The sequence below is a fragment of the Limanda limanda genome, chromosome 19 (genome assembly GCF_963576545.1).
Source record: "Limanda limanda chromosome 19, fLimLim1.1, whole genome shotgun sequence".
Taxonomy (NCBI): domain Eukaryota; kingdom Metazoa; phylum Chordata; class Actinopteri; order Pleuronectiformes; family Pleuronectidae; genus Limanda; species Limanda limanda.
The window spans coordinates 11,865,914-11,886,238 of NC_083654.1; the positions used below are offsets into that span (position 1 = coordinate 11,865,914).

Below are 20,325 nucleotides of genomic sequence, written 5' to 3' on the forward strand. Positions count from 1 at the left end.
CCCAAGAGGCAAAAAACATATCTGGTCCTGTGACAAATCATTTATGAGTTATTGTTTGTCTCGATGCTGTAATATGATTGCAATTAAAGGTTCAGTGTGTAGAATTTAGTGACATCTAGTGGTGAAGTGTCATGTTGCAGCTGAACGACCCTGACCTCTCTCTTCCATTCCAGACATGAAGGAGAACCTGTCTCTCGCCTTCAATTGTCATAAAAACTCAAAAGATGTTCAGTTTGTCCAGTTTGGGCTACTGTAAAAAACATGGCGCCCTCCATAGAGAAGACCTGCTCCTTATGTAAATATCAATTATTTAAATATAAAGTACCCAAGATGAAACAAACTAGTGAAAACATCACCTTTTGCAGCCACTTATATTTTTTTTAAATACTTTTAAGGTACAAATATTGTAATAAATAACAAAACTAACATAACCTTCAAATTACACACAGGTATACATTTAAGGTTTGCCTGACTCATAAATCATAATTTTATGCATTTTCTCACATCTGTCGAGCCCCCTCCTCTAGTGGATGTCTGTAAATATTTGTATTCTTCTTCTATATGAGACACATCTAACTATGAATTAATTACTTGTTACAGCAAAGCTCTCTGTCTCCCCAAACTGAGATCAGTTATTTTACCTTAGACTGTGGAAACCAAAAGCATGTATTATTAAGGAGAAGGAAAGAGACCGTGTTTTTAAGATGTTGAAAATGTGTTTTATTTTGTTTTTTAGACTGTCCCTTTTATTTTATTGTGAAAATATATTGATGTTGGCTGTTTGTGTGTGTGAAACCGTTTAATTAGGCATCCATCTGGAGAAAGACTGGGAGAAATGAAGAAATCTCTTTATTCAGTCAATTTATAGTGGAGCTATAGAAGATATATGTGCTTGTGAATCAAGGATGTCTTCTAATCCAGAGAAGGGATGGGTCAAATGCATTGGCAGGACATCATGAGGATGATTTGACTTGGTTTCCATGTAGGTAAAATGTGTATCCCAAAAAAAAGGTAATATAATTGGTTTATTTCCTTTTCAAATGAATTACATATCAAAGATTGTTAAAAAATTTACTACAGTGTCAGAAATATAGCCAAACTCATTATGGAATTACAACCGGCTATTACTGGAGCTGATCAGTGTTATCCAAGGAGAGACAGACACGTTTTAGTAAAGGCTTTCTGGATTTATTTTGGGTTTTTACTGCTGTATAAAACCACATTTGTGACACATCTTTTTTGTTGTACAGCACAGTGCAAACAATACATCAGTTTCATAGAAGAATTTCCATATATTTTACAGCAGGGACAATCAGTCTTAATATAACCAAAGCCTCTCTTCAATGTAAACAATTATTGCACATATAAAAGCTTTCAAAGGCCTACACAGATGCACACAATCTATGTTCAAACCACTGCTGGAGCCAAAAACTGCAAAAGGGATTGCACTGAATAATTATAGTATGAATATGATATTCATAAAATACTACATCATCAAAATATCTATGGTTCAAATACATAAAAATAACGAGGACAAAAAAGAAATGAAAATGTGCACGTCAGACAGAAATGAATCTGTAATTATTACATCACTATGCTGTTGCCAGGTTATATCATGAAAACCTCCTTCTTCTCCATATTTGGTCAAATTAGCCAGTGTATGTACAGACACAGCAGTATCTCCCTCTGAGGGTGGAGTCACAGAAAGAAACGTCCATTCCTCTCCACAAGAGGGCGATGTCATGTTAAGAAATGTGTGAGCCTGAAATGAAAGGGGGGTGGGGGAGTTCATTGTAGGAAACTCATTTGAGGCCATGCATCTTGTGTAGTCACATGTGTACACCTGTACACGTTCATGTGTGTGTGTTAATGTCTTGTGTTGACCCAGCTCAGTGTGTAAGAGCTGTGAGCGTCGCCCACAGTCCGCTTCAGGACACTGTGACCATCTCCTGCAGAGCTGTGGACCAGCTTCAGGCCAGAAGCTCTCAGGCCCTGCAGGATGCTGAACCAATAGCACAGCACCTCCTCATCGGTTCCTCCCACCTCAAACCCTGCCCATTGCAGATGCACTGTGGCGACCAGATGATGGACACTCTGCAGACTTCCTGACTCAATCCAGTTCTGGAAAACTCGCCACTCTGCGCTGAGCAGGTCGGCGAACATAAAGTGAACCTTGAAAGAAACAAGAATATATTGAAGATAAAAATGCAATATTGTCCTGCAGGATTATAAATACCAGGCAACTGCTATAGTTATGGCAAATATTGTGAATATTTTGTTCATATTTAGAACCATTCTTGTTAATGGCAGTATTTATATATATAAGAATACAGTATAATTGTTCATGTTGTCCATTCTTATTGATTTCCATATAGTTAAGCAGTATAGCCAATCATTGTCAAATGTTTTTAAATGGAAATATAGGAGGACTCCCTTTTCTCTCAGACAACATTTTCTCAAACTATAGATATGTAGGTCCCTCTGGTGGCTGCAGTATGTAACTGGGCCAGTGTGATCCACTCACTGAAATAGTTGCCATGGCACCCAGGGATGGCGCAGAGCCCTGTTGCCATGGGAACACACTAGTAAGAGAGCTTCCCGGGTATGTTGGGGTGAAAAGACTCTTAAGGTATGTTTGTTTGGCACTGTTTCTCAAAATTGCTGTGTGTGTGTGTGTTCGTCTGTGTGTGTGTGTGTGTGTGTGTGTGTGTGTGTGTGTGTGTGTGTGTGTGCTTGCGTGTGTGTTTGTGTCTTACAGTGTGATGTCCGAGAGCTGCCATGATGTCTGCCAGTGTTTGCGAGACACTACCCAGGTTGCCTCTTGCCTTGCGCTTGCGCCTCCTTGGAGCACGCCACTCCAGCCACATCTTGTGCTGGCTGACCACACCTCTGTCGCTGTGGTTACTAGCCAAACTGTTGCTAAGGTGACCATTAGCTGTATTGGAGTTGCTGGGATCAAACCTGTGCACCTCACATCCGAGCCCAGTCACAGTCTTGACAAAGTCTGCATCTCTTCCATCCATACTAGATAGACAAAGACAAACACAAACACAGAACGATAGACAGAGAGGCAGGGGAGCACAGAGGCAGTTTGAAGATTATTGTATGCATGATTAAATATGCATTGCATAGTTTTTGTTCCAGCTTTGCAGGCAATGTGAACGCATAAGCCTCACTGCACATGCACTGACACATGCACATACTGTACAAACATATGGCCGCACCTGAAGGAGTATGCAACACATGGCCTGTGTGCAACTGGAAGGAGCCAGTCCTCAGCACACAGCAGCCAGTGGGGTGAGGCGGCAGGGGGCTGTGAGGCCTGAGCCTGACCGGGAGATAAAACCCTGGAGCAGTTCAGCTGAGGATGGACAGAGAAAGAGAGGTCAAATAAGTTGAAGAAGTTGTGTGAAAGCTTGTCCTGTTAAATATGCAAGAACAATTCAGAGAGTAGATCATGCTTCTAAGGGCCTTTAGGGTTTCGAAGTTCCGTATCAAATGTAATTACTTTATCCTCCAAAAGCTGTCTCCTTCAGTGGTATGTTTGTCTTATTTCTATTTCTATCCCTCTCTTGCGTCTACTGAAGTTGCCATGTTAACCAGCTAACGGTGGCCTGGGTAGTCTGTGTGTGTGTGTGTGTGTGTGTATGTGTGTGTGTGTGTGTGTGTGTGTGTGTGTGTGCATGTGAGCGATGCCTGCACAAGTCCATTGTACATGCCCATGGTAAGTGGTCTTGTACAAGCTGCTGTCTGAAGTAAGGAGTGCGAAGCTGTGAGAGACTAGTTTAGAGGTAATTTTGAGGGATAAACAATACTTTTAGGGGGGTAATGAGATACTATAGAGTGGGATGGTTCTGTCTTATCTGACTTATAAATGGGACATTAAGTAGATGATGATCATCTAACAAAAGTAGATTCTACTCTCTGGGAGGTATTCTATAATGAGAGGGAAAAACTAAATCCACACAGTATACTGGGTTTTATCAGTGGATATATCATTCTCCCTCCCAGTTCCTCAGCACTTGGTGTGACACGAGTCTTAACTCTTGTTTGGGAGTTTCCAGTCTGGAACTGAAAGGCTTTACTGGCTCCAGATTTGGCAGAATTCTGCCGCACGCATATTGACAGTGCCTGACTGATCATATTACTACTATGTTAACCCCCACACTGCAAGTCTGCAGTTGCTCAAGTGGGAAAAGTGGAGTGCAGAAGAAGTAGTAGTAGAAAAAGTGAAGTTTTATTGATTAGCATCTTGGCAAGCTCTAACTCCTGGCTGCAGCACGTACGTCCCTTAGGAGTTAGAGTAGAATCTAAGACCTTTGAGCTGAGCCCATTATATTAGACCACTGATAGTGTCAGGATCAGGACCCTCCCATGGGGTCACATGATGAATCTGAGGGGTCACAAGATGATCGGAAAGACGGAATAGAAAAAGAGAACAAATAACTCAAAACAAAGCTCATAACTCTTTTTTTTGTGCTTTGGGTAAATTACTGGATAGTTTGACCTCTTCAGGCCGGTTCAAATTCTTTGACCAATGCAGTGTCTGTTCTAAAGCTGTTTGTTTTCTTAGACTATCCTAAGGCTATAAGCTCAGCGCTACTTCATTATTATACCCTGTAATTAGTGAGTCCTCCTAAAACAGTTCTACAATGTACTGTCACTTTTTCTTTGTTTGTGTGCTGAAGCTTTTTATAAACAGTGAAAAGTGCAGCGTGAAGTTATAAAACTTTGCGTTCATCCCACCTGGTTTATCTGCAATTGAGATTTTAAAGCCAATGTTTTGTATACAATTGAAACAGAATTTTCCTTTATTACTGTTCACATGAGTGTTTTTTTAGGTTCAAACGTTTTATTGAACTGCTGTTACATTTCCATACATTCCATGTCGGCTATTTCAGAGGTCTGTTAAGCATTGACACAATCTTCAAGCTCACAACTTTTCAAAATAAAATCTCTGCGAATTCAATATAAAGGATTGCAGCGAAGAAAACCAAAAACAAATATTGTGTTTTTATTTTAAAGACAACTTGCTAAAGAGGAAGTGATCATTTGAATGTTGCTGCCATGACGGAGGTCAGCACCAATGTCTCTGTCTCAGTCAGATATTGTAAAATAAAAGAACCAAACTATAACTTTGATTTAAGGGTCAGAAGTCGACAAAATGGGGACCTTTTGTAATACCATAGTCCTTCAAAACTTTTTTGAAGGAAAAGCAATTTCACAGTGTTATCATGTGTCATTTACATTGAAAATTGTGTTTGGGGCCTTTAAAGGGCATTAATAGGTTTCACACATTTTCAATCCTTGCCATTTAAGAGGATAAGATGTTTTTATTTGACAGTAGTATATGTTTAATCTGACATTATTTGTAGCCTACCTGTGGCCTGGTGATGTACGTGATGAGACGACTGAGCTCTGCCGTGAAGGACGGCTTGTTGTCCGCCCACGGCTGCACCTCCAGGGCTCTGGATCCAACCTGGCAACATACGGACATACATATCAATATATTGATATTCATGGTAATGTGGAGGTGGATTGTCGGGGGGAGAGGAGTAATTATACACAGCCTGAGAATTCCAGTAATGAGCGTGAGTGTGTCTGCCCCACCCCCCCACCCTCTGCCCCAGGTATATGTGCTGAGGAGGCGCAGGTCACAGGCCCTGACCTCAGTCCTGCTGGTATACGATGTTTGCCTGGGGGCACTGTAACGTAAAATCACACACGGTGCCAAAAGAAAGCCCCCACCACCCCCCCACCAGACTCATGCTGAACCCTGCGGTCACCATGGCAACCCTCATAGGGAGGAGGTGTCATGGGGGGTGGGGGGGGGGGTTGATGATTCACAGAATGAGTCAGGGAGTTTAGCCTCGGGCCGAAAAAGAGACAGTGAGAGAAAGAAGGAGAATTAAAGACAGAGATAGAGGGGGGTGGGGGGAAGGAGTGTGAGGTAAAGAGGGGACAGACACACACCCACTCACCCACCCTCACATGCACAGGTGAAGGCTGGAGCTCTGCGTGTGACTGAGGGCCAAAGAGAGAGAACAGCTGTCGCCGCTCTCTGATCTGGGGTCAGTGCTGCGCTCACCTGTTCCATCATGTCTGTAATAACTCACAGGGCCGCGTGTGCACAAGCTGAACCCACATAACGAACCCAGAGACAGAGGAAACCACAGCATCTGTTCACATCTGGATCTCTCCAGCTGAGCACGGTGAATGGGCTGAATCTGTCTCCTTCTCACTGATAAATGGAATATGTATGTATTGAATTGAATTGACTTAATAAGTGAGCGAATGACTATGTAAATACTGAAGGTGCATGGAAAAGTAACATTTCCTCCAAAGGTCTATATGGAAATCAATAAATAAAAGCTATATTGCAATATATGTGTTAATGCAGCTTGAACACAATTAGTTGAAAGTTACTTTAAGAAAAAGTATTAGATATCGTGTTAAAACCCAAACTACAAACATATATGAAAATCTGGCACTTATATTATACAGCAAACTTATAGAAGAGTCAAAGGCCCTCAGTTGCAGCTGAGAACAAAAATCCAAACTCTGGCCCTGGAAGCTGGTTGATTTAAAAACATCCAGGTCAATTGTGTGAAATAAGCATAGGTAAGAAAGAATCACATTTTCTTCTGCTACATCCTTATTGTGATGAGTATCTACAAATGTAATGGGTTCAAAATCCAGACATGCTCATGGTCCACTGATGATGACGGAATATTTTCAGTTCTCTGGTTTCTTACATTCTTTCTTTCTTTCTTTCTTTCTTTCTTTCTTTCTTTCTTTCTTTCTTTCTTTCTTTCTTTCTTTCTTTCTTTCTTGTTACAACTCTAGATGTCTTATTAGCCTGTTTTAGGCTAGACACTTAATGTAAATGACAGATGACACAATTATAAAAATCAGTCATCAACATCTGTTCTTATAATTATATTATTTTTTACTTTGCTCTCGTGGTGAACTTACCTGATGTATCTCGTTCTCATCCTCATAGGCTCGGGCTCCCTCCCCTCTCTCTCCATCTTCCACCTCCTCTTCCTCTTCCTCCGGACCCAGTCTGCGGGAGGAGGAGGAGGACGGGATTCCCCGGCGGAGGGACGGGTTACTCCTCTCTGGCTCGATGCTAATGACCGAGAAGGCGACCGCGTCCTCCTGCTCCTCCGGCCCGGCCCCGGCGGCTGAAGGGAACCGCGGCCCGACGACGAGGAGGAGCTGGAGCGCCAGGAGAACCGGCGGCGCCAGGAGCAGGAGCGGCATCCTCCAGCGGAGCCGGAGGAGGAGGCTCCCGCCGCGGCTCCTCCACCGCGCACAGGTCCGCATCCTACCTCCACCGGGGCGGCACCGCGCCGGGGAACATCGCCGGCTCTGTGGGGCAAAGAGGAAAGTCCCGGCTGAGATGTCCCCTCCTCCTCCTCCTCCTCCTCCTCCTTCTCCTTTACCCCCAGGGGAGAGCTGCGATGAGGAGGCGCATTCCTCGGTCATTGGTGGCCTTGTTGACACAGTGACAGGCGTTTTATTTAGCCCACAGCTGACCCCAACAGTTAACCCCTGGAAACGAGTGTGGACCCCTCCTCTTAAATATCTATTAGTAATAATCAACTAGTTATAACCAGAAAGAAAGAGCTGGACATCCACACAGGCCTGCTACTGTTCTGTATGTATAGTGAATAAACAGTCCTGCACTAATTTTAGATCCGCAAACTGCTTTGGTGAAACATTTTCGTAATGATTCTAACGGTTTTATAAATATTATATTAATTAATCCAGTTTTGATTATTCCCCAAAACCTCATGCATAAATATAAAAACAATAATTATGTTTGTGGCCTCTAAGTACCTTTAGTTGTGTAACTTAAGTGTTTAACTACTTTAAGTAGTGGGACCACTTTAGCTGAATACTTGAATTTGGTACTGGACAGGGTCTCTCATTAACATATTTTACCCTTTACCCCACATAATGTATTTGATATTAAAAACTAAACTAAAACATCACATGCCGGATGCTATGCTGCAGATTATACAATTCAACTGTACAGAAAGTGGAAGCTCCCTGTTAAGCAGCTACATTACAATGCTGCTGACATTGTAAAAGATCCATAATCAAATCATGTAATATATATATATATATATATATATATATATATATATATATATATATATAACAGGCAGGGGGCATTCTACTGCATAATGAATGCTTTAAGAGCGTTTTGGATTTTTGCATGAAATAATTGGACTTGTAATAGAGTCTTCTTATATTGTGGTATTTCTGCTTTTACTTACTTCAGTAAATTATCTGATACTGAGTGGAAAAATAAGATTCCTTCATTCTTCCCACTATGGGGAAATTGGCGGTTGAGTTCAGCACAGAAAAGTATGTTTTATATTTAAATGAAAAGCCGTTATTTTGCATAAATATACGGTAAAGTGATAATATATGAGGGGGCTGTTGCTCTGCCCCCTCCTCCTCTTTCTCTTTCTCTCTCTCTGTCATGTCATGTTGTTGACAGTGTGTGTCTTCTTCCACCATACAGTGGAATGTCACAGCAAACACATTTCCTCTGGCGATGTCTGAGTCTATTTAGTCAGCCTGTTGACAAACTGTACACAATATGCAGCCAGTAAACTGTCCCCATCTGCTTTCTCTTTCTGTGTGGCGCACACAGACACACACACACAGACACACACACACACACACAGTCAGACACACATTTTCTATACTATTGAATGATTAACCACAACAACATGTATAGGTCCCTCCTTCCTGTCAGCTCTCTGCAGCAGCCTTCACGCCGTGCTTTAGTACATTTCCTTATTTGGATGAGGAATCTTGCAACAGTACATTTTTGTGCATTTTTGTTTCACTGGCTTTAAAACCTCTACGACACTCTTTTCTGATTTCCTGAGTCTGGTTTCTTTCTTTCCCTCCAACACATCCTCCCCTGCTCTCCCCGCCATCCATTCCTCTCCTCTCCTCCCCTCCCTTGCGCTCCCTGTCGAATTGTGTCCTTGACTGAACTCTCTCGCTCGCAGTCCCAGACAGCCTGGGCAAAGCCCAATACTCAGGGAGGCTCTAAAACGCACACACACAAACACGCTCACACCTCCCTTAATCCCTTAAAGAAGCAGTATGCTATAGACAGAGTTACCAATGGCAAGAACAGAATGTGTATTTAAATATTTTGCACCTCAGATACATACATGATATGTAACAGACAGATATACATTTTTTTTTTCATCACAAAAACCACCAAACAACACAAGACCACAGAAAAAAGAAGGGAGAGTGAAAGAAAGAATGAGGCCCCGCCAAGAACTTTGGTGTCTGGGGAGCTTCACTCCTTTTGACCCCATAGGCACGCACACACTCACACACTTACACACTCACTCACACACACGCACACACACACACAGATACATGCATTACTGCAGTCACGCAAACACAACCCCCTCTGTCTCACATTTGCACACAGAAAAACAAGAGTCTCTTTGGGGCCATTTTTATGACTTCAATGTCTCTTTCCCTTGTAGTTTAAAACATCAAAACACATGATGTTGAGTCTCCATGCTGCAGCCCCCCTCCACCCCCTAATACCATCCCCACGACCAGAAACCCATCCCCCCCGCAGAGCAGAGAAACCATGGCAGAACGCTGAGGAGGGCATGACGATGGCGGACCCTCCGAGTGAAGAGGGGCCCCTGGCTTGGAGCTGGAGTCGTATATACAGATGCTGGTATTTCAAGAGCAGAAACATTATTTTGTCCACTTTTTCTCTTATGGGACACAACACAAGGAGAGAGTGCACAGAGCAGGACATTTGCAAGGCTCATGGTATTCAAAAAGTCAATTTTGGGCTCAGATGCGGTTCAGGTTTGGAGCACGAGACAGAAATGACAGTGTCGGTGAGTCGAGTGCAGAACACGGTTGCTGGTTTAGCAAAGAAGGGGAGGGGAGAACAGAGGAGAGAAACAGAAAGAGAGAAACAGGCAGAGCGGCATGCTCCGAGGTTGTCCATATTGCAGATGTACAGAACAAGACCAGAAAGATTTTGGTGAGATACAGACTTCTGGGAAATGGAGTCCTCTATGTACCACAGCAGGACTCCACGGAATGAGGAAATAGGTTTGTCTCTGTCCGTCAGCATCTGGCTTTCATCTGTCAGCTCCTCCTGGCCAGTCCCTCATTCCAGCACAGAGTGGGAGTGAGTGTACACATGTATGGTTCAACGTGGTCATGTTTAGGTAGTGAACTGATCTGCACATGCTTGTCTGTATTTGTGTGCGTGTGTGTGCGTGTTTGTGTGTGTGTATGTGTGTGTGTGAAGTGTGTGCACATGCTTGGGTGTTTTAAGTTGTGGCGGATTTTTGATTGTCAGTGCTGGAGAATTAAAGCTTTACTGTCCAAAGCTGGCAGCTAAATTCTCAACCTTCATTTTCACAGTCTCTCACAAAGAAGTCTCCATAACAAAAATGAAAAAGAATGTTTGCAAATCTGTAAAAGCTTGGACTGAATGCACCTGGAAGAGAAACAAAGAGAGAGAGAGAGAGAGATACAGGTGAGGAAAAGAGAGCAATATGAGACAGAGATAAAGAAAAGCATTATAATATGAATTCAATGAAATACACCTCGACTATATTTGATCGTATCCCTGTAAAAAAGGTCGATTTGGTGCATAATGTAATGCAGTTAGTCTGTCTGCACAGTTTACCTCTTTGCACTTCAGCTCAAGAGTTTTTATTGAGTATCACAGCTTGAACATATTTTGACCGTAGGCTGTAAACAAAGATGGACGACGCATCTCCACTTCTTTTCACTGTACAAAATAGCTAAAATATCCAGGATACAAACATTGCAATCTTAGGCCGATGGCGCTATTTGGAGCCGGGGTCTGAGCAGAAGTGATCAGGGGAAGGAGCTGCAGTATCGAGACCTCGCCAATACACGTGCTTGACCAATCGCCACTCAGTCTCAGATGTCAATCATGACATTTCACCTTTTGTCAACATCAAATTAAATTAAAACCAAACCAATCAGGGACTTTTGCACCTCAGATATAAAGACAAGATGCCTTTATGTCCATGTCCCATCAATACTGCAGCCTTATATAATCCGGAAAAAGCTGATTAAAAAACGTTTTCTATCCAGATCTTTTGAGATATAAATATAGGATAAACTTTCTTGTGAAACTGCTTCAGAAGTTGACTGAAATACATCCCTTCCCAATTTGGTGGCCTATTCAAAGTAGAAAGATTTCCCATCACTGCCTTTGTTTGTCAGTGCCTCTGCTGCCTGTTGACTCAGCCCTGCCACCCCCCCAGCATCCACCAACAGGTGGGTTAAAGCTCACTCCCCATTATATCTACTGTATTTAATCATATCTGGGTTTAGGAGCCTTGATGCCAGACTCTCACTCTGTTCTGCTGCTGCAATAAACATTTACAACGTGACTTGTCTGACTGAACTATCAAAGCTTCATCATCCAATTAAATATTAAGTGTTGAACCTCTTTCAAAACACTTGGCAAGCTTTTCTACACGTTTTTTATCAAAACTAATGGTCATCCTCCTTAATGGGCTTGTTGTTTGCTTGAAGGTTAAATCAACCCACCTGCTGTTACAGGCTGGTGACGCTGAAGCTTTCATCATTGGCTGGGTCCAAGAGCTGGCACAACACCCCCCCTCCCTGTGCCACCTGGGAGGGGTACCGGTGTCCCATGCCCTGGTAGGACTGGTGGGACAGGGAGAAGCCACTAATGTCCTCCTGATGGTGCGAGGAGTCCAGGGGAGCTTTGAGGTATGAGGAGTGAGGCAGGGGGCCTTGGCGGTGGCCTGTGCTCAGGGGGTGGGGGGTCAGATCCCGCTTGTGGGCGCTCATAGTGGAGGGGGGGCTGCGCTCTTCGTAAAGCAGGGGTGTGGAGTGGGAGAGTAGGCTGGGGCTGGGGCTGGAGTGTGTGTGGGACGGGAGGTGAGTGCTGGGGTTGGTGTGTGCGTTGTGGTGGGGCTGATTGTTGCTGTGTGGGTTGGAGTGAGAGAGGGGGCTGCTCTGGAGGTGGGAGGCGGGATGGGTGCTGGCGTGCGAGCTCAGGTTTGCGTGCGGCTGGGTGTTGTGATGGTGCGTGTCGTGGGGCGTCTGGATGATGTGAGTGTGTGTGTTTGCGCTCGGGCTGGCGAGTGGATTGCCGTGTGCGTTTCCGTGAGGACTTGTATGCGGGTTGCTGTGTGCGTGCACAGCTGTGTTCGAGTGTGTGCCGTGCGAGTGTGGGCTCGGGCTCCCGCTGTGCGACGTCTGTCCGTACCAATAGGGGGAGCTGCAGTAGCTCGGGGAGTCGTACTGGGAGAACTGTGGGTCTTTCGGAGCCGGGCGATGAGGAGGACTCAGTGCAGTGCTGCAGTGGGAGGTTACCCGTGGTGAGGGGGAGCAGGAGGGGGAGAAGGTCCTGGATGGGACCGGGTGGTAAGACTGGGTAGGAGGAGGGGTGGGCTTGGGAGGGTAAGGGGGAGACGAGACACCGGGTGAGAGAGAGGAGGAGGACTCTCCAGGGTATAAGGCCGGATATCTCTCCTCAGAGGAAGGTGTGGAGGGGTGAGCCGAATAAGGGGAGGGGTACTCACAGGGGTCCGGGAGGTAGCTGGATGGGGGTGCGGGATTGGGAGTGGCCAGGGGAGAGAGGCTGCTACTGTCACCGCTGTAATAATCCAGCACCTCCTGGAACAGCCCAGACCCCTCTGTGCCTCCAGCAGACACTACTCCTCCTGATCCACACGTAGAGGAAGCCTTGCCCCTGCCTTTAGGCCGCTCCCTCTGACACGGAGACAGCCTCCCCCTACCACCTCTGGACCCTCTGCCCCGCCCACCTACGCCTCCTCGCTTAGGTCCAGGAATTGGCGTTGGCGAGGGACTGGATTGGGAATCCGAGTGTAACGTAGAAACACCATCTTTCTCTGATTGTGGCTCAGTCCGTTTCCTGCGGCCGCGGCCAGGTTTGATGGTTCCGCTTCCCTGAAAGAGGACGTTCTGGCTCCAGTTATACGAGGACCCCGAAGCGCCCTCGTGCCAATCCATCATCAGCTTCTCCAGGCTGGACAGACTCGACTGAGCGCCTTCTCCGCTGACAGAGACGGCCTCAGCCAGTTTGAACGTGCCGCCTGCAGGGCTCGGTGCGATACCGGTGGCTGCAGATCCAAGATGCAAAGAGTCAGAGGAGGATTCTGACAGGCTTTCAGGAAAAGGTTGTCGCTTGGCCTTCTGGGGGGTGTAGTTGGAGATGTCCAGGATGTCTTTGGACTCATTGGAGCCATATTCACCGTAGCCGTGATACTGAGGCCCGAAGCCGTCTGTTGACCAGCCGCCGTAACCTTGTCTGAAGAAACACAAAAATAAAATATTATAAAGCACAATTTTTCTTTAAAAAAGTTTTGATTTTCCACGCTCTTCGTTGCTTCTCCACAAACCAGTATCAAGAACCTGAAGAGACCTCTCTGTATGTGGGTGGAAATTATGCATTCCTCTGCTGTATAACCACGGTGCACATTTTAGCCCCGAGTTTACTAATGACAGGAATGGACTGTTAATTAGCACATGGTGGACATGTAAAAATTGAAAATGATGAGCTTGAATTACACATTAATATTTGGCAAATCACAGCGCTTTTGATCCTGCCATGATCAGACTTTTACTAGTTTGTACTTCTTCTTTTAATCGAAGAAAACATTAAATCACTTCATTCATTTACACCAAGTCAGATTTTGTGTGGAAAAAGCAATTCGGCAATGCCTTAAAATCGCAAAATTCTTTAGTGATCCAGGGAACTTTTACGAGGTCCAGCGCGTGCTGATGTGGAGTAATTGATGAACATTGAGCCTCAGCGTGCTGAGGTGGGACCAGACGGCTGGCGAAGGCTTGGAGGCACATTCCACCTCCACACCAGCCGCCCTGAGGGACGTGTCACATCGTCTGGGACCTGAGATGATGCCCTTAAAGTGTAAAGCTTTACTGAAGCAAATGTGAACATGTCTGTTATGAGTTTAATGGGTCCACTTCATTTACAGCTACATTTACTTGTTTACTTGAAAATGCTCTGAGAATTCCACTGAATCTGCTTTAGTTTCTTTTCGTTTCCATGTTGCCTTGTTTCTTTTCCCCCCCTTAAGAGCAAATCCTGATCACGTATCATGCAGTGCTCAAAAGTTCCCATGGCAAAGTTAAAGCTGAACGAATAAGTATGTGTGTCTGTGTGAGTGGGCGTGTGTGTATAAAAGGGACTAAGCTACACTAAGCTTTACCTGTAGCTCCATTGATTGGAGCTGTACTGTTGGGAGGAGCTAAAGGGGCTGCCTCTGGCCACGGACATGTACCCTCCTCCAGGTGATGTTGGTCCTGTGGTCTCCCCCCGCACCATGGAGGAATGACCTGCTGCAGGATATCCACAAAACCCCCTCTTGGCTGCTGCCTGGTAGCTGGAATAGCCAATCTGGCCGACAGGCGTTGGCTTGCCGCTGCTGTGTCCGGACCCGTAAGCGAAGCTGCAGTCTGAGGATCGCTGTGACACTGCAGGAGAGGAGGAGGAGTAGCCAGAGGAATAGTGCCCATAAGAGGCAGGATGTGGGGAGCTAGGAGAGTGCGAGAGAGATGGAGGGGTGGATTTGGGATAGGTAGAAGTGGTGGGAGATGTTTGGGCCAGGTTGCTGTAGCTGTACGGAGGCCTGGCTGAGGAGCAATGTGTTTGCGCTGAACCCTCCGCCCCAGAAGTGCCACCCTTGGAACACCACTTGGAAAACGCCGGGGCCCAGCTGTGACCGGGAGCTGGGCTGGACGGCTCGTAACCCGGGGCGGAGGAAGCTTTGCGGGCGTTTGACTGCGAGGAAATGTCCAGCAGGTCGGATGAATCGTCCGAGTCCAGCAGCGAGCGGAAATATCCAGCGAACAGGCTTTGTGAGTCCTCTCCCGCTGGGCCAACACCTCTGCTTCCCCCCGGACTGCTGTAGGCACCCCCCCTTCCGACCTCACAGGATGAAAAGCCCCCCCTCGGTGATCCACAGAGCTGAAACCCATCCAGACCTTTCTCCTTCTCCAGACATCCGTCCTCCCCCCAGCCACCTGTCCCATTGGGCCACTCCTGCCCCATGTACACCCCCTCCCCTTTACATGCGCCATTTTTCCTCACCCGTTTCTTCTTGACCACTTTCTCCACGCCGGGCTCAGTTCCTACCACACCCCCTCCCCTACCCTTCCCCCTTTTCCTTGGTAATCCATGCTCGGACATGGGGCTCAGTTTCCGATTTTTACCGATGGACTCAAAGAAGTCACTGAAGGTGTTCTTATTGTGCTCACTGCCCCCGATACCCCCTGCTGCTCCGCCACCTCTTCCAGCGCCCCCTCCTCTGCCCCCCCGCGGGCGTCTATACCCGGTGAGGCGGTGGAGCATGGTGGATATTCCAGGGTTTTCCAAGGGCACGTGAAAGCTCTCGGGCTCACTGGGTGTCCAGCATCGAGGTGGAGAGCAACGGCCAGTGGCAGGTGGCTGGCGGTTTAAAAAAGCCAGTTTGGACAGAACATCCCCGTACTCTGTTTTCACATCATTAGTATCATTAACATAAGATGGATAAGGAGAAGGGAGTTTAGTCCGACGACGCCTCCGGGGCTTTTTGGGCTGGTCTCCATTACCACTAGTGCTGCCAGCATTTGGAGGCTCTCCCGGTATTCCTGGCAGAGCCTGTTTTGGCGGCCGACCCCTCCTGCGTTTGAGAATAACAGGCAGCTCTCCAGGAGGGAACATCACCATAATACTCTTCCCGTTGTTCTTCATGCGGAGAAGTGCGGTGGGCTCTCGAACCGCCTCCGAGCCCTCCAGACTGCCATCGTTGCCTTTCTCTGTTCCGGTAACTGTCTCCAGATTGGAAATCTTGTAGCTCTTCTGTCGGCGGCTGAGGCTGACGGGAATGCGAGCCACCTTGACGACAATCTTTCTCACCTGAAAAGAACAGACCAATGAAAAACAAAATTAATTGCGATTTCTTAAAATATACGCTTCCATTACGATATGATACGATACATGGTCTAAAGCAGGGGTTTTCAACTGGTTTTGTCCCAGGGACCACCATTCTGTCTAGAAAGTAATCCGCGGCCCACTGATGTTCCTGCGCGCCCCCGTGCCTACGTTTGAGTGTGCGTGTGCGTGCGTGCATGCGGATAGAAGGAAGTTTTAACATTTGGTTTTCTATGTTGGTTTTATTTAAAAACCTTAAATCTAGATAATCTAGATATATCTACTTAAACACCTGAAATCTAGAAAAATCTGTGAAAAAACAACAAAAACGGTTGATTTTCAGTGCTTAAGAATTGAAAACAAAATTAAAATGCAGTTTGTACAGTGGTTGTACCGCATCTCAGAAACATATGTACATCAATATATAACGTTCATGACTTAAATGTACTGACATGTTGAGAACATTAAAGTAACGGTGATTAATAACAATCAACATAAACTGGGGCTACAACTGAAGAGGGAAGATGACAAAGTAATGCAGAATATATCAGAAATGATAATCATACAATATCACACAAACAATTGAGGCCTACTCAAGTTTAACCTCACGATCACCAGCACCTTTAAATTATTCTAGACATATTTTTCTTATTTAAGGAATTTTCACGATATTCAAGAGTAATCTGGAAATGTGTTGAAATATCAAAGCGAATTTCGCGGACCCCCTGCAATGCCGTCGCGGACCCCCGGTTGAAAACCCCTGGTCTAAAGTGTTATTAGTAACAGTGATATGTGATAATAAATTAACTTACGCCGACAAATCGTTTACTCTTCCGGTTATTAGGAGGACATACCCCCAGCTGTGCAACAGGTTCCTCCTTAACAGCTAACAGAGACGCAGCAATGGTGGATGTGTTCATGAACGGCAGGTGAGGGGGGACACGACGAGCAATGGACTGTGCTGCCTGACGCTTTTTCATGACACTTTTCGGAGCTGCTTTTTGGACAGATTTCGGTGCAGGCCTAACCCTTGATTTAGGTCCAGGTTTATGGCCAAGTCTGGGCCCAGGTTTGTGTACAGCTTTAGGAGCAGGTTTGGCTACAGTTAGAGCGAGAGCGATATCTGTAGGACAGGGGGCTGCGGGTAAGACAGCTGCCCGAAGAACAGCAGGCGAATGCTCTTCCTTCTTGCTAACAGCCATCTCCTCTTCTTTAACCCTCCAGATCTTTTCCTCCGATGCTTCCAACTCCTCCTCTCCTCCCCTCTCCTTCACTGCCCTCTTCTCCCCGTCCTCCATGCTTCGGCGGAGGCGGGAGGATTTGCGCAGGTGACAGGGGAAGCGAGGACGTCCAGAGCTGCGGAGTGCATACTTCTTCTCCGCCTCCACAGGAAGAGGAGAGGAGCCGGGGGTTTGGTTTGGGCCGATAGGGAAAAAGGTTGAGGGAATGTCTTTCTCTGCCTTGAGGACTGGGGCTGCCAGCTGATTGGTGGAGGCAGGATGATTGCCAAGTGCCAAAGACAGGGGTTGAGGTGAGTTTGTGTGTATGGCCTCTGTTGTGAGAGTTCTGGAGTGCTCAGGCCCAACAGAACCCGTATGTGCATTGACATCCATGTGTCCACAAATATCCATGTGTGCATGCATGTCTGGGTCTATTTGCGTCTGCATGTCTTTGAATGTCTCTGCAAATGCGTGTGTCTCAGCAGTGGTGTGAGTCTGCGTCTGCCTCCGCTGACAGGTGCTGAGCCCCAGCCTTCTCTCTAGGTGGAGGCCGTTGGCCTGGGCAGAGGCTGGGAAGGCGGGAAAGTGGTCAGAGGTCACCGGGGCCAGTCCATTGTTGGAAGGGTCCTGGAACTCCGCCTGGAATCCGAGCTCCCTGGTCCAGAGCTCAGGCCCTTCCAGCTCCTCCAGCTCTCCCACGCACCCTTTTTCCTCTGTCTGATTTCCACCACAGCCCAGTGGTGCCCCAGACTGGCCTGAAAATAGGTTATCTGACAAGCCACTCATTCAGTGTATAGTCCTGATGTTAGTGAGGGAGCAAAAAGGGAGATGTTTTCTGCTGAATGTAGATGAGTTTTTTCTTCTTTGTTGCCGTCTTCCTCTGGCAGCTCGCAAGAAGCTTCAAGGACCTGAGGGCAGACAAAAACATAATAAACTGAATAGAAAGTCTGCAAATAAGTTTCGTTGTTGCAATTAATACATTTAATCTAAACTCGTTGCTGCTAAATATACTGGTCATTTAAGGCTTCAAACATGCAGGAATAAAAAATCTAAATCAAACATTTGCAGCACAGATGGAATTGTGTGAGGGAATCGTCCACCGTTTTTTTTTGGCAATGGGCCATAAACCTAATCTGTAATGCACTCTATTCTATTAACTGTGCCACCCACACAGCAGCATTACAACATTAGATTACATTTACCATTCATATCCTGTTCGGCCGCTTGCTTTCACCGATCGGTCGCGGCGCTGATTCTGATTCTGATTCTGAGTTGAGCCTCGCTGTGTCTGCCTGACTGGCTCTGTTCTGCAGGGGATCATTGGGTCATCAATACTGCAGTGGAGAGCTCACATACTTTTTCTCTCCCCTCTGCTCCTGTCTTTTGCCCATGGTTGCTGGAATAAGAGAAAGAGGGAGACAGACAGACGGACGGAAGGACAGAGGGAGGGACAGAGAGTTGACGGCAGTGGGAGAGAAGAAAAGGAAAAGGAGGGTGGAGCAGAGAGAATAAGAGATTAGTGCATGATGTCACAGCACGCATCAGACCAGACAAGAATCTGTATTTTGGTGAGGGCTGCACCATCTCACATCAGACACAATTATTTTTGAAGATGACTTGCAATAAAAAATGTTGAAGTCTATCGTACTTGGCATTTAAATTTCACGTTAACCAGCAGATTGTGGGTTCACCTGTGAGTCAGAGCCGCTTTACTCTATTTGATATTGATGTATGCTACATGATGAGGACCCCACACATACAGTCATGTGCTGTGTATGGAGATGGGTGCGTTTTGCCACATCTTCCCAATACCACCATATTTGAGTGAATAGACATAATCATCACAGCACACACACACGCACACACACAGACACACACTGCATGTCACATTTCAGCAGAAACTCTTCAACTGCATTACAAAGCACTACTGGACTTGGAGGGTACAAGAAGAATGAGAATGTGTGAATAATCACAGCCACCAGGGGGAAGCAGAGAGGTGATGAATAGAGAGGATGGAGAGATGAAGGTGACAAAAAGACAGGAACGACTGGAGGATTATAGAGAAACCCAGAGTAGAGGAGAAGCAGAAGGACCGACAGCCAGAGGAGACAGAAATCTTATGAAATCTGGACCACACGTGCTATCAGACTCCCACGTGACCACGCTCACACACACACATTTCAAGCACAAACCCAAGTATGTATGCGTGCCCACTTTTGCACACACACACACACACACACACACACACACACACACACACACACACACACACACACGCGCACATTGTTGGCTCCAGCACACTCTCCACATACAACGCAATCCTCTCCATCGTCAGATCCCTCTGCCTCCGTCTCCAACATATGGTTCTGATTAGGAGGGTGGGAGAAGGACAGAGCAGTGAGAGAAAGAAAGAAAGAAAGAAAGAAAGAAAGAGGGGAACAGAGAGGGTGAAAGACACTCAAATTACTGACTGAATTGGTGAGAAAGCCTGAGAAATGGCAGGAGAAGGAAGAGGTTCGGGTACGTGAAAGACATTGCCAAGATAGGGAAAGGACGGTGAGTGGACAGATCGAATGAGACGCGTTGATTCGAGGTATATGTGGGGGGGAAAAGTTGAAATGAGGCGAGAAGGAGAGAAGGAAGCGGGAGTGGAAGAGGAGGAGGAGGAGGAGGAGGAGGAGGAGGAGTGGGAGAGTTTTGCTGTAGCAGAGTTTGGGACTGAACACATGGAGCAGAGCAACCTCAACGTTCTGTTGCTCTGAGGGATGACACAACTGGGACATACAAACATGGAGATGATCACACGCACACACACACACACACACACACACGCACACACACACACACACACACACACACACACACACACACACACACACACACACACACACAGACAGACACACATGCAGAACATAGTTTCTTTAACCCCCTCACCCATTCCCTCCTATGCCAGCACTGTCTCCCTCCCTCCCTTTCTTCTCACACACTCTCATTCTCAGTCTCTCTTTCCTGCTAATTAACAGTATTCATTAATTAAGGCTCCATCTGACCGGTGCGTGCGAGACGGAGAGAAACACATGCTCTAATTAAACATTGCTGCACATGTGCTTAGAC

General features: G+C 46.3%; 2 protein-coding genes across 2 annotated transcripts; both read right to left on the reverse strand.

Moving 5' to 3' along the window:
• Positions 1 to 1,198: 1,198 nt before the first annotated feature.
• LOC133026299 (probable methyltransferase-like protein 24) lies at positions 1,199 to 7,329 on the reverse strand. The gene is made up of 5 exons (XM_061093174.1): positions 6,976 to 7,329; positions 5,381 to 5,479; positions 3,225 to 3,361; positions 2,757 to 3,024; positions 1,199 to 2,172 (listed from the first exon to the last, which is right to left on the reverse strand). Exons 1-5 carry the CDS (start codon positions 7,327 to 7,329, stop codon positions 1,867 to 1,869), a joined length of 1,164 nt encoding a protein of 387 aa, XP_060949157.1. The 3' UTR covers positions 1,199 to 1,866.
• Positions 7,330 to 11,619: 4,290 nt separating this feature from the next.
• ahdc1 (AT hook, DNA binding motif, containing 1) lies at positions 11,620 to 17,997 on the reverse strand. The gene is made up of 3 exons (XM_061092203.1): positions 16,804 to 17,997; positions 14,289 to 15,976; positions 11,620 to 13,366 (listed from the first exon to the last, which is right to left on the reverse strand). The coding sequence occupies exons 1-3, from the start codon at positions 17,995 to 17,997 to the stop codon at positions 11,620 to 11,622; spliced, it is 4,629 nt and encodes a 1,542-aa protein (XP_060948186.1).
• Positions 17,998 to 20,325: the final 2,328 nt, after the last annotated feature.

Excerpts from the sequence above, each read along its gene's own strand:
- LOC133026299 (XM_061093174.1), bottom strand. The coding sequence starts at position 7,329 with ATGCGGACCTGTGCGCGGTGGAGGAGCCGCGGCGGGAGCCTCCTCCTC. Across the intron at positions 5,480-6,975 it reads ATGAGAACGAGATACATCAG|GTTGGATCCAGAGCCCTGGA; the intron begins GTAAGTTCACCA and ends GTATGTTGCCAG. Across the intron at positions 3,362-5,380 it reads CGTACATCACCAGGCCACAG|CTGAACTGCTCCAGGGTTTT; the intron begins GTAGGCTACAAA and ends GTCCATCCTCAG.
- ahdc1 (XM_061092203.1), bottom strand. The coding sequence starts at position 17,997 with ATGAGTGGCTTGTCAGATAACCTATTTTCAGGCCAGTCTGGGGCACCA. Across the intron at positions 15,977-16,803 it reads AGAGTAAACGATTTGTCGGC|GTGAGAAAGATTGTCGTCAA; the intron begins GTAAGTTAATTT and ends TGTTCTTTTCAG. Across the intron at positions 13,367-14,288 it reads TCCAATCAATGGAGCTACAG|ACAAGGTTACGGCGGCTGGT; the intron begins GTAAAGCTTAGT and ends GTGTTTCTTCAG.